Source organism: Telopea speciosissima, chromosome 6, assembly GCF_018873765.1.
Source record: "Telopea speciosissima isolate NSW1024214 ecotype Mountain lineage chromosome 6, Tspe_v1, whole genome shotgun sequence".
Taxonomy (NCBI): domain Eukaryota; kingdom Viridiplantae; phylum Streptophyta; class Magnoliopsida; order Proteales; family Proteaceae; genus Telopea; species Telopea speciosissima.
The window spans coordinates 55577984-55591257 of record NC_057921.1 but is presented as its reverse complement, the minus strand read 5'-3'; the positions used below and the strand labels follow the sequence as shown (position 1 = coordinate 55591257).

Here is a 13274-nt window from a genome sequence, read left to right as displayed (position 1 = left end):
TCTCAGTCCAGGGATTAAAAAAAAAAAAAGATTCTCTGATAGCTTCACAGTGTTACTGTCTCTGCAACCAGTAACAGTCCGCCTGATTTATCTTGGGAGGCAGGTTTGCTGCAACCCTTTGCAGGATTAGGAGGGTGCAAATACTGTCTTAAGGACAGAACGATTTCGTTCGACTCAGGCCTTCTTTCTGTCCTCTCCTTTTTTGTTCAGATTTTTAACAGGATTGGATTAGGGTTCGAGACTTCATAACCGGCTACAACCGGTCAACACTGGCTTTAATGCTTTATCCTTCGCGGCCGAGTCATGCGTTAGATGCGGAGTCCGACTCCAACCTTTACACTGATGGGTCGGGTTTAAGTAAGGGTGGTAATCGGTTTTGTTTTGGTTATTCGATTCGGTTTAATTTTGGTTCAATAAACCAAAATCGAATCGAACTCATAGTCATATCACGAAAAAAAATTTGAAAGTTTTATTATCATGTTTCGAGAATAACCAAATAAATTATATTTCAAATTTAATGGCATAGGTTTAATCACTTGTTTTTTTTTCTTGGGTCCATCAAAAGGTTTTTGTGGCCCAAACAAATCTATTGAGGCTTTTCTTTGGAGAAAATATTTAACAAACGTCCCAAATTGCTTGTGACTTATTGATGCTTTATGCTTTTATCTTTAAAAATTCAATTGGTTCATTCTTTCATTATATCCAAACGAGTTGTAACCAAGATTCTTCTATATAGAAATGTCCTTTGTGCATCAATGACTTTCGAAGTGCTTTTGGTGGCATTACACAAATAATTACTCGAAACTACAAAACAATGTAGAATATATTCGGTTCATTTGGTTATGACTGAACGATTTCACCCTTGAAACCAAAAGTGAATCAAATTTATAAAATATTCTTATTTTATAACCAAATTTGAACCGAATTTTCTTCATTTTAGTTCGACCTGATTTCAAATGTTGGTTTTGGTACCACATTGACACCCAAAGCCTTAAGCCGGTCAGTCTAAGCACAATGCAGCAAAGGATAACAAATTCAGAGTTTTAAAACATAGGATGCCAGAATTGGGATCGGTCTTATCGTTCGATCATGAGCAACTAATCTATACTGCATTTCTCAGGTTATGACATAACCTATCCAATTCTATCCAATTCCTGACCAATACGGGCTGATCCAAACCTTCTACTCTCTTTTTTTTTTTTTTTTGGATGGGAAAATAAATTATATTAAACTAAGGAAGCAAGCGTTTGTACAATATTGTCTTTAAAATACAGATGGATCCTCTTAGAAAATACATAATGAGACAGAAAATAAAACAAATCCCGAACATGTTCATCCGTAGTGGGAAGCACAAGAAGATGCTCCAGATCTTTGTTGGCATCAATAAGCATCTTGGTCAACGACAAGGAATGCACCGCATCCAAAGGGTCCTTGATCATATCAACCAACTCCTTTGAATTTAGCCAAACTTTCTTGATATGGAAATCATGAATATACTATAATCCCTGAAGCAATCCAAAAAGTTCTATCTCCAAAATATTATTAGTCCCCAAAAAACCAACAACTATTAATTTAAGATCACCATGATGCAAAATGGAAAATACCCAATCCTGAAGAGTCTATATTGGATTTTGCAAAACCTGCACACATGAGAATAGGATAATGGTATATAGGCATATTGATAATGCAATCCAAATGAGAGAAATCAAGAATAATCTCAACAGAGCCATCAGAAACATCCGAGATGGGGGAAATTTTGAGATCTGAGCCATTGCCGATTATTTGATAAAACCCACATTGGATCTGGCTTAACCGCAAACCTTCTACTCTTTAAAACCCAAATCACAATACTTAAAATCATACTTGAGGATTGAAACTTGAAGTTATGTGTTTTAAATTTTAAAGGCACTATATCTTGGAATCCAATCATATTTTTCACCTAGTGGGTACAGTAATTTAATGTGAACGGTTCATTGGTATATGTAGACCATAGAATTTACTTGATCTACTAATATAGTTGTGCCACTTGGAAAGATGAAGTGATAATTCTAACCACAGGGTAATTAGGAAACTATCTATATTGGCCACCTATCAAATTTGAGCCTTATATTCAATCACTTATCTTCCGCTTCATACACTCCCTAGGTGGTCTATGTACCCTTTTGATAGTCTAGATTTTTCAATGCATTGTTTAGCCCCCAGGGCTCGTGCACGACCCCGCACACGAACCAGGAGGTACTGGGCCCCCCATGTTCACGAGGGAGTTTTCTCTCAGGGCGGGTAGCCCCAAGGAGGGATGCAGAGTCGAACTCAGGACATCCAGCTTCCTTAAGCCTCGTCCCTTGCCAACTGCGCTGCCCCTTGGGGTTAATGATCTTCCCTTTTATTTTGGTTAATGACTGACTATTATTGAGAACATGGTATTAGTGTCAAAGTAGGACTCAACTTTTCTCCCATGTATTTGATATAAATGCCCCAATTATCCCATTTAAATTGAAGGTCCAAGTAAATCATGACCCAACTCATTGTTCAAAAGCTTTAGTGGGTGAAGCCCTTGCGATTAGAGAAGGTTTAGTTTGGGTTGTTGGCGCTTCTCTCTCTTCGATTCAGTGTGAATCAGACAATGAGCTCCTCATTTCCATTATCAACCAGCAATACTCTCCAGCCCCAGCTACTGTGGAGAGTATCATCCATGATATTAGAGCTCTTGCAGCCAAGATCCCTTCGTGTTACACCATTGCCATTTCTAGGGGAGCAAATTTATGTGCTCACATCCTAGGCAGGAAGGCCCGGTCTGTTGCAAGAAAGACAGTTTGGCCGGTTTCTACTGCTTGGCTCTCTGAGTCATGTATTTAGGATGCCATGTGTTCTTCTTGCTCTATCCATCAATAAATTTGCTTTTTACCCAAAAAAAAAAAAACAATAAAATCATGACCCATTGTCTTTATAAATGTAGAACTCCCAAGTGGTGAGTGAAGGGTAACTCATAGGCTTCTCAGATCTGGAAGGATCAATAGCTTCCAACTTCCTAGATTTTAGATCCCAATACCTCAACTCTCCTCTAGTGTCTCCAGTCGATTTTGGAATGCTTATTTTCTTTGATGTCATTAAGGTAGTTATGATTTAGAGAAAATTCATAATAAATCATCACAAACTTAAGATAAAAATATGTTTACCAAAGAAAAAAAAAACTCAAGATAAAAATGTTGTGGCATTGTGTCTGCCTCCTAAATCCCAACTATTGGAAAACTAAGTCTTGATTCAAGCAAGTCAGTCCAATTGAGCATATATAAAAAGATCAAAATAAAAAACTTGGCCAAGAGTCTTCAAGACTCGCTTAATGTTAAAAGTGACAAGACTTTGCAAGTCCTCCCAAATCGCAAGTGATTCGATACTTTTACCCAAGTCCATAAAGCTCACCGAGTTTGATCATTTCCCGTTCCTCTCATTTCTTTTCCTTAACAATAATTAGGGAAAATATCATCCCCCTCCCCTCGAAGTTTGCCTAATATCAATCCAGTACCCAAGTTTTGAAAAATATCTTCCCCTCCCCTACTTTATAAAGATTATATCAAATGTACCCTAACCATTAAAAAATGCCATTAAGTGATATCCAATTTTTCTAAAACCCCAAAGTCCCCTTAGTAATTTTATTCCAATTTTACCCTCTTCAACCCAAAACCCCATTTCCTCTTCTTCCTGTCTACGTTTGTTCTTCTTCTTCTGCCAGCACCACCATCATCGCCACCGTTGTCGTCACAGATCCTCTTCCACCACCAGCACCACCACCGTCGAACCCCATTTCCATCTTCTAACTCAGCTCCTCCATCCTTCTCTTGGACTGGATATTACCCATCTCTTTCTCCACACGAAACTAAAACTCAAGCCCACATCTCCATCTCCAATCTTCTTCTCGCCTTTCTTCTTCTTATTCTCCAAACACCCTAACCGAACCCATATCTCTTTTCCTTCAATTAACCAAATTTATCATCATACCGTGACCCACTCCCTTTCCAAAACCCAAAAAAACGACACCCAAAATTTGCAGGTTTCGGGTGATTTTAGATAGCAGCCAAGATATTGATCTGATGCCCACCAAACCAAGGTCGAAGGTTACCTACGAGATGCTCTTTGATGTCCCAAAAGTTGGGGCTGAACAGGTTACAAAATCAGATTTAAGTAATAAATCAAACCATGCTGAAATAAATATAAAAACAGAGAATCCGCTGGTTTGTTAAAACTGAAATTAAGCTTTGGAGATTTGATTTTTGTTATCTTTCATTCAAACATCCATAATCACCCCAACTTCCACCTTTCACCTTCCACCCTCCACCCAACTTCTATTTGGCTTCTCATTTCCATCTCCTTACCTTATCTCTTCCCTACTTTCTTCCTTATTTTCTTTCAACCCGAACTCTTGTACATATCAGTATGTCACTTTAACAAAATTAGGATTTGAACTCAGGATTCAAGAGATTTACTTTAACACACTCAAAGAGACATGGATGAGCTTAAGAATCCCATCGAGTGGAGATAATATAACAAGGGATAAATTCTAAAAACTTCAAGTTAAAGAGATGAATATATTCTAAGATATGCCAATTCTTGATATAGGGATCAGATGTAGAGATTGATTAACATAGACCAAACCTAATCTCATACCAGCCTTCAACTACTGTTGAGTAGCCCTTTTAGTTTGATAGCCAAAATAGCAGCAGCAGTTGTTGTTCGCCCATGATTTTGGAGGCTGCCGGCCCTCCTTTTGGCCACCACAAGGGACGGCGGTGGGTGAATTGAAACCCTAATAGGGTTTTTTCCCTGTTTGTCGATTTGGGGAAGACGATGGGGAATATTATCTGTCTGATTCCCTCAATATAACTAAAAGAAAAAATGTTTTCTTTAAGTTAAGTAATTGGAATTTGCTAACGTGCACCGCTGAGAAGGTGCTAATGTGTGCCAAGGTCGTGTTGGTGGATCCACCCATTAATTCTAATTTAAAAAGGGTAATATTGACTTTTCATATGCTATTTTAACAGAGTTAGTCATTTAGGTTACGATTGATAGTAACTTTATAAAGTAGGGGAGGGGGAAGATATTTTTCAAAACTTGGGTCCTAGATTAATATTAGGCAAACTTAGAGGGGAGGGAATGATATTTTCCCCAATAATTATGGTCTATAGCCACTTGTATGTGATATAGGTCTTGTCTTTTTCATTGACTAAAGAACCAAATTCATAGTTTTGTGGTTCTCTCTTTTTTCCTTTTTTTTTTTTTCCATTGAAGTTTTTTCATATTTTCCTATATTTCTATGATTTCTTAATGGTTTACATATATTTATCACAATTAAAAAGGTCAAAAGGTTCTCTACGCAAGTGGGGTGAGATGAAATCTCCTACACGGCTACACCCCCACTTATTGACTTTCTGATTCTCTATCTACATCTTAGATGTTCAATTCAACCACTACTCTACTGCAACCCACTCTCTTTACAACTAGTGCACCGTTTCTCTCGTCTCACTTTCGCTTGCTGCTAACGCATCTCTCTCTCTCACATGGGCTTCTTGCCCATTGCAACCTTACCAATCAATGAGAACTATAGTTTTACGAAGGGCAAGAGATCTCTACTTGGTCACATGGTCTCTACTCAAGCGCCTAGGCCAATAGGTGAGTACGCCTAGATATCTACCCAAGGGGGCAGAGTGCCATCTCACGATTCCTTGTGAGAGGGCACCACCAAGTAGAAATCTTTTTCCCTTTTGCAAATATCTAAATCATTGCCTCCATGAAATCAATTACAAAAACAACAGCCTATCAATTTGCTCATCATCAATATCAACTTCATTCTAGTCTCCTCCCACTTCCATTGAGGAACAACCCTCATTTGTTGTCATATCACCCAAACAGCCCCAATGATATCCCGATAATTTTGCTGTTATCCAAGTTGCAGGAATGTTCTTGGTATCCAATTCACAGCCAAAGAAACAGAATCTAAATGGATATTTTGGATAATATGAAAACCCAGAAAGTTATTTTTGAACCAAAGGAAGGATCTTATTTCCTGATCCAGCAAACAAACAGATCTCAGGATTTACCAAAAAAAAACAGACAGATCCCAGGAGGTTCTTTTTTCCTGACCCAACAAAGACCAAACCCCACAGTATCCTTTTGCAATTAATTTTCGGATTTGACAAGGACAATGAGCCCCACAGTAGTCCACCCTTATGAATGCCTCTCTTGTCATGATTTGAGTCATTCCAGTTGTTGTTGATATGGGACCCACCAAAATTTTATCCTCTTCGTGTGGTGATGGCGGATGTGTGGGTCCCAGTCTATCTTTACCACACGATGTAAACTTCATCCAACGACTTAGGTAGAAAGCCTCCGACTCTGAACATATTAAATCCTGAGACCTCGACAGAATATTCTGATCTGACGATTTTAAGAGGCGGACTTACGTAAGTCTAATAGAGCGACTGCACAGGTCCCAGGTTTCCCTGTTAAAGACCTCAACTTAAGAACTAACGAGTCTCTGCCTCCACTCAATTTCTTGAAAAAAAAATAAAATAAATAATCCACGCGGCAAACGTCCTCTGTTGCTGTGGCCCACTGGCATTTTTTCCATGGTCCCACCAAACGCACTAGTGTCTACACTGCGATTCATTCGATTCAACAATGGCTTTTTTTTTTGATAAAACTTCCATTCAACAATGGCAGATCTGATTTAGAGTGGAGAGATATTTCTGTTCCTGTAAACTGTAGTATAATTTTTTCATCTCGTAGTTCACGAGCAGAACAGGAAACTGGGGCGTTTCAGACATGCTTTGTTCGGGTCGAATTTTAGCAGTTTGGCCTTCTCTGAAACCTCAGATTCCTTCCAACTCTCCATTTAGGAGCTACTCAAGATTTTTTCATGGAAAATTCAAGTTAGACCTCAAATGCCCATCCGTCGGTGCTGATCCCGAACCCTCTTCCTTTTCACCTTCTGTTGATTCCAATTCTCCTGACAAGAACGCTGCTGGGTAATCCCTCTCTGTTTATTTTTTCATTTTTTCATGCACTGTTATTAGAAATTTCAGCCCTGCTGGGTTCTCTAGATATCATAGGTAATGCGAGTCAAGAACTTTTCATGATATTAGAGGAGGAGAAATGCTAGTAATAGACCGATTACTGAATCTTGGATAGTTAACAATCACACTTTCAAAAATCTGGGCAAGGTTCAGGATGTTTCTGTCCTGAACTGGCAAGGAAGTGTTAAAAACTATGAAGAAGAGATGTTAAAGATACCAGGGAAGAATTGAGAAGATTTTGGGCTGCTAATAACGAATTTGAACAAATTGTTTAAATGAAACTCTTATGGAGGAAACTCTAGGGTATTAATTTGCTATCAAAGTTTTGCTTTGTGATATTGTTATTTCATTGTACCATTGGAGGATTTTGTAAACTAGTCTACTATGAAGAAGAGATGTTAAAGATACCAGGGAAGAATTGGGAAGATTTTGGGCTGCTAATAAAGAATTTGAACAAATTGTTTAAATGAAACTCTTATGGAGGAAATTCTAGGGTATTAATTTGCTATCAAAGTTTTGCTTTGTGATATTGTTATTTCATTGTACCATTGGAGGATTTTGTAAACTAGTCTACTATGGTCCACAGATTTGATATAAAAAGAGAAACTGGAAGATGTAAGAGCTTTCTACCAGGCATATGCCTCTTCCATATGCACTGAAAGAAAGTATTCTAAAGATTGAATCAAATCACTAAGCCAGTCAAATCACAACCAACGACATAGAATTGTATCTTTGATTCTTTCTTAACATTAAGATAAATATGTATCATCATTCTAGACGAAGAGTAATGTGGAATTTGACAGGCCAAACTCGTGTTTTTTCCCCATCTTTTTTATTTGTACTGTAAAAACTGTATCAGAAGAGTAAATAAAAGGTATTTATAATAAGATAGATGAAACAAAGGAAAACGGGACAAAGATTTAAAAAAATTAAAAAATAAAGATAAGAGACCCGATGAATGTATGCATAGGCTTCTAATCCTCATTGTACAACAATGGTGACCTCAGATTTCAGAAGACATGATGTTTGTAATTGTAACTAAGGCTTTTACAATATAAGATAGTCCTTAAGTCTAAGTGCCTTTATGGCCTCTCTTTCTCTCACTCACTTTCTCAACTAATTGTGTTTGAATTTTCACTCTACTTCAGAAAGCTATGGTTCTGTATAAGATTGCAGGGGGTGGGGAAGGCCAGGATTATGTATGTTCATATTTCATCTATGAAAAGCACTTACAAGTGACTGAAGTGGCAATGAACAAAAGACTCACAGAATTCATTAGGATGCCTGTCATTACCTCTGTGCAGGAGAAAACTTGAATTTGTTTGAGACGTAATAACTATCTTTCTTTTTTATTATTATTTTGGATCAGGGCTACTGCCACCTACCTTGTTATGAAAGTGTCGACTATCCAATGTCCAAATTTTGGAAATGATATGCAATTTTTACTTTTTTTTTTTGTGGTGAAATCACTAAAGTTGTTGTTAAGTTGTTTTCGAGCATTGAAAATCGGAATTATAGATAGATAGCCTAAAGAGTGAGGGGAGGTTGCTGCAAGTCAAGTTCAAAATCTGAAGCAGTGGTACATCTTTAGAACTTTGCAGCTAGGAGAACTTATCTGAATGGTTTAAGATTCAATAAAAATTAATAACACCTAGACGGAAGGAAAGGGAGAGGGAGAGAGTTTGGCTGTCAGGAGGCTAAGATATAATTAGGAATGATCTCAAGTATAACTTCAACTCATGTACTATCATTCAAAATTCCCTCGACTTATCTTGTCATGTGCTTATAAATACAGCTTTTGTATCATAGAAGGGCCTGAGACAGTGCAAGATTTCGCCAAAATGGAACTGCAAGAAATTCAGGACAATATTCGAAGCCGTCGAAATAAAATCTTCCTGCACATGGAGGAGGTGTGTCTCAATATGCACTTTCATCTCATTTAGGTTTGGCTGTGAGATTTTTTTCTTCTTCTTTTGCTAAATTAATAAGATATTGGATATTTCTTCCTAATTGGATTTCTTCGTATTGAAAATTTCTCCCTAATTAGTTTTCTTCTTATTGAATATTTCTACCTGTATCAGTTCTTCTTACTGAAGATTTTCTGGATTTTTTGGCCTGCAACATTGAGTTTTCATCTTCTACTGTTGCTATTTTATTGCCTGTTGTTGTTGATGTTTTGTAGCCTACAGCGATGAGTTCTTCATTTTCTACTGCTTTATTTCTTGGCCAACGGGTGTTATTTTCTGCTACTTATATTGTTCGTGGCTGTCTAGATTTCTTCTTAATGAAGATTTCTCTCTGTTGCTGCTAATGGCAGCTGGTATCTCTGATCAGATCTAAGGTTCTTCTTCTTCTTGTTCTTTTGTTTGCTACATATCTGGGTGTGGTTGTTGGTGACTGGCCTCTTCTTCTGATATATTTATTCAGTCTGGTCCTGCTGGTTATCTATGTTCTGGTTGTTTCAAGCTGGAGCATAGAAGATATATATGCTCCAGCTTGAGGGGGAGTGTTAAGAATTAAAGCTTTATGTTAAAACGTAGGGGTATTTTTGCAATGGTTTCTTTTTTTTTTTTTGTGAATTTGAGCAATGGCTTATTATTTTGGTCTTGTGTGTAAATACACATAAACCAGGGACTTTATTGTAATTTATTTTATTTCAGTGCTTATATGTACTAGGCATACCTACTGATTGGACTGCTCTCTATTTTCTTCCGATCGGTAGTTCTTCTTTCCTCTATTCGCTTCTCTCTTTTCTTCTCCTTTGTTGGTTTCCTTTATTTTTTTTTTACCTTTTCATAGAATGCATTTGAGAATTTCTTATCCATTGGAAACCTAAGGGTTGTAATAGAGACATTGCTTCATTATGGAATTAATAGTTATATAAATCTGTGTTTGTATGTCAAAATGATCTATTATAAATGAGTATTCATGGTTGGTTCCTGTTTGTGTTATTTTTATACTATGTTATTCAATAAATGTTTCAGGTTCGTCGGCTAAGGATTCAGCAGAGAATTAGGAGTGCTGAACTTGGAATCCTAAATGATGAGCAAGAAAATGAACTTCCTAATTTCCCATCATTCATTCCATTTTTGCCTCCCTTGGTGAGCCTTTCTGTGTCTCATGTTTTTGTTGGGGTGTATAACACAGCAATCCTTGTTTCCTTCAGATGCCTCATCTTTGTAACTTATCACTGAGTCATCTAGCAGGAAATTCGTGCTTGTGTTTGTCCTTCAATTAATTTTCGGTGAAGTTACTAAACTTGGATGTTATACACAGAGCTCAGCCAATCTCAAGGTGTACTATGCTACTTGTTTCTCTTTAATTGTTTCAATTATCATCTTTGGTGGCCTTCTTGCTCCTACTGTAAGTTTTCTTGCTGACTGGATAAATTGACTTTTGTAGCTTCCTCCATATGTTAATTTTTTCTTTTCTAGCCTTTCTTGTTTCATGCCATGGAGTTGCTAAGTTTAATTCCATTGCAACTTTATGAACTGCAATTATGTTATTTACCTATAAAAAGGAGTTCCAACGTCCTTATTTTATAACTGTCATTACTAGTAAACTACATATGGCTAAGCAAAAAAAGGAAATTAGGAAAAGTTACCTGCATGAATATGCGATCCTTGATGTTAGAACTTTGGCTATCATAACTAGATTAATATTTCTTATTAATCCATTCTCAGCTGTGTTTTGTCAAATTGTAGGTGCGGTATAGGAACAGATAGGGACACCAACTCAACTAAACTCAACTAGACCTTATCCTAACCAGTTGGGGTGGTTCCATGAATCCTAATCCATTATTCCTTAAGGCCATTGTATTCCTTTAAATTGTAAGCAGTCATGTCTTGATGTATGACCATGGAAGGATTATAGATACTTAAAAAACGGGTATTCTAAACTGCCTGGTTGGTGTTCTAGGGTAAAGTAAACAAGGAAATAATGGAAGGATATAAGGGAGGTTTAGTTTTGTTCATAGGGATAAAATGGGATTGGAGGTTTAGAGTTTCAGTTGGAATCAGGAACTGGCTGTGGGGACAGGTGTTATTAATGAGGTGACTGGATGGTATTGGTGGATGGTATGCTGTATTGCTAGGTGGTATTAATAATGGGGTGGGAAGTTGACGGCTTAAGGTTTCAGAATAGCTTGGGACTAGAATGCTGGTCACAATCATGGAGAAACAGCACTAAATATTGAGAAATTATATAAGGAAGCATTAAATACTTCCTAGTGTTATGAAGTCTCAGACTGGAAAAGTAATGATGATTTATAATTAAAATTTATACTGGAAAAGCATCAATGTATGTAGTAACTAACAATGGAAGTCCTTCAATTTGCTTTTCCATCAAGTGATGTGATCTTTGCAAATCATGAGGGGTGGCCTCAGGAGATAATGGAACACCTCGTCTATTGAGGCGCTCTTAATTTTTGTTGGAACATGAATTCCATCTGATTTTATGTTTCTGGTGTTGCTGTTGTGTCAGCTGGAGCTTAAACTGGGGGTTGGGGGCACATCTTATGCAGATTTTATTCATAGTGTGCATCTGCCCATGCAACTAAGGTACATTCCTTATCTCAATCCATAATTTCTCTATATGTTGCTCACTTTCTCGTTCTTGTATTTGTACCCTTTTCTATCCTCATGTTGCAAAAGAAATGGTTTCCTGTCCTATTTTTTCCTTGAGAGAACCATAAGATATGAAGAACTATTTGTTAGAATAAAAAAAAACCATAGAGAGCCAGTACTTAGGCTACGTTTGGTAAATGTCTGAACAAAGAACGCCCGTTTTTTGTTTTGAACGTTCTTTTGCGTTCTTTGTTTAGAACGGCGTTCTGAGACCAAAAATGACTGTTTGGCAACGGTCTCAAGAACGCCGTTCAGAACGAAAATGGTGTTTGGTAAAACCTGTTCTGAATGGTGTTTTATATTAATTACAATAATGTCATCCACACAAGGAAATAAAATAAAATTTGTCTTACATAACAAACCTAAATTAAAAATATCTTATAAAAACATATTAAAATAATTTAAAATATAAAATCCTAAACCAACCTTACCATAAATTAAAATATAGTATGTTATATAGTTAATTAAAACAATTAGTACTACTTTAACCCCTTAAAAGTTGTATTAATCTTCTTCTTTCTTCAGGTCTAGATTGGTAAGACCTTCAAGGATGTCTTTGAACATCTTGGCTTGATTCTCTGCCGATGTAATTGCACTCTTGCAATAACCTTTCAGAAATTCCGATGAAGGCGTAGCAGATACAGCTGTTGACACTGATGGACAAACCCTTGAGACATTAGTTTGTTGACTAGATGATGAGGTCGTGTCTTTTTCTATCCATTTGAAATACCCACATCCTCGATTATCAATCTGTGAATTCATAATAGAATATTTCACATCTAATTACCATATGAATATTTCAAATCCTCAAGTAGCATTCGCTACTATTCTTGGTGTTCAGTTCAAACAGAGGGGTTGGAAATAGAAAATAAAGAGAGGAACAGTGCTATTCTTGGTATTTAGTTCAAACTGCACATCTTTCTTCTTCTCCTTCTCAATCTCAGTTTCCGGTTGCTAATACAGAGTGGAACAGTGCTATTCTTCAACTTATAAACAAAACAGAAATAAGAAACTAGTATGTGAAGAAAGGGTAAACAACAGAAAACTGAGATCGACAAGGAGCAGAAGAAGAAGAAGAAAGATAGCAGGAAAGGTTATGGACTAGGCCTCTTAACTGGAACTTGACTAGCCACCAGTCCATCTTGGCATCCAGAGGCTGCTGTTGCATCTCAATAAAGCACCTACATCTAACAGAAAATTACAAGTACTGAGCTAAGGGTTTATCAAATTCATGGAGGGCTAGACCCTTACTCTTTTATCTATAACTTGGAGAAAACAACATGATAGAAGATGGTTCTGATATGTGCAAATCAGTACCCACAGAACAGGACATAAAACAGAGAAAATTTCCAGAATTGAGAGAAAAGTCACCGAGAAAAATCCAGAATTCAGATAGACTGATAATCCTGGTCGGTTCCTTCTCTTAATGCATAGAACAGTTGTTGAGAATATCAGCCAGATCCAAATTCTGGATCTGATTATATGAGATGGGTGTCTAATAGCTGATTTTCTGAGTCATATGTTGCCAAGATCGGACACAAATTTGAATAGAAACACAATCAAAATTGCATTTGAAGCAGGG

General features: G+C 37.1%; 1 protein-coding gene across 4 annotated transcripts in view; it reads left to right on the top strand.

Moving 5' to 3' along the window:
- The first annotated feature begins 6701 nt into the window (after positions 1-6701).
- LOC122664112 (protein ORANGE, chloroplastic) overlaps positions 6702-13274 on the top strand; it is a 24768-nt gene continuing 18195 nt past the window's right edge. For all 4 annotated transcript variants that reach the window (XM_043859813.1, XM_043859814.1, XM_043859812.1 and 1 more), the window contains exons 1-5: positions 6702-7019; positions 8863-8977; positions 10052-10168; positions 10344-10430; positions 11550-11626. In XM_043859813.1, coding sequence (XP_043715748.1) covers positions 6817-7019; positions 8863-8977; positions 10052-10168; positions 10344-10430; positions 11550-11626 — 599 coding nt within the window. In that variant the 5' untranslated portion in view covers positions 6702-6816. The remainder of the gene's footprint in view (positions 7020-8862; positions 8978-10051; positions 10169-10343; positions 10431-11549; positions 11627-13274) is intronic.